The 594-nt window shown below is 66.0% G+C and overlaps 1 protein-coding gene across 1 annotated transcript in view; it reads left to right on the top strand.

Moving 5' to 3' along the window:
- Positions 1 to 594, top strand: part of PLEKHG5 (pleckstrin homology domain containing, family G (with RhoGef domain) member 5) — a 7945-nt gene that overhangs the window by 4755 nt on the left and 2596 nt on the right. The window contains exons 9-11 of the mRNA XM_010005303.1: positions 120 to 316; positions 390 to 485; positions 575 to 594. The exon at positions 575 to 594 is cut by the window's right edge and continues 5 nt beyond it. Coding sequence (XP_010003605.1) covers positions 120 to 316; positions 390 to 485; positions 575 to 594 — 313 coding nt within the window. The remainder of the gene's footprint in view (positions 1 to 119; positions 317 to 389; positions 486 to 574) is intronic.

Below are 594 nucleotides of genomic sequence, written 5' to 3'. Positions count from 1 at the left end.
AGGGGCCGGCCTACAGTGATGCTAGGAAGCTAGAATAGGTCCCCTGGGGCTTGAGCCCCCCTGGCTCTGTCTACAGAGCCAGGGGGTCCATGACACATCCTCACCAGCCCCCCACCCAGCTGCTCTGCCCCATGCTTTCGGCCAGGAATCGGAGAAGCTGGAGCAGCTGTCAAGCAGACTGCACGCCTACAGCACCTTCGGGCTGCCCAAGCTGCCGCCCCAGCTCCGCTTTGACCGCGACTCCTGGGAGGAGGACGGGGATGAGGCCGGGCTGGCGCTGGAGGACAGCTGGCAGCAGATCATCCAGGGCGCAGAGGTAGGGTCGGGGGCTGGGGGGCTGCAGTGGCCCTGGCGAGCCGTTGGCAAGGTGCTGACACTTGGCCTGGCAGGGCCTGTCGCGCCGGCAGTGCCACCAGCAGGAAGCCATCTGGGAGCTGCTGCACACTGAGGCCACCTACATCCGCAAGCTCAAAGTCATCACTGATGTGAGTGCCAGCAGCTGCACTGCGCTACGCCATGGTGGGGGGTCAAGGGCCCTGGCTGCAGCCCACCAGCTCCCCCTCTGTCCCTGCAGCTCTTCCTCTGCTGCCTGCT

Source organism: Chaetura pelagica, unplaced genomic scaffold (assembly GCF_000747805.2).
Source record: "Chaetura pelagica isolate M959 unplaced genomic scaffold, ChaPel_1.0 scaffold159, whole genome shotgun sequence".
In the NCBI taxonomy this organism is placed as follows: domain Eukaryota; kingdom Metazoa; phylum Chordata; class Aves; order Apodiformes; family Apodidae; genus Chaetura; species Chaetura pelagica.
This window is presented reverse-complemented; position numbering and strand designations above follow the sequence as displayed.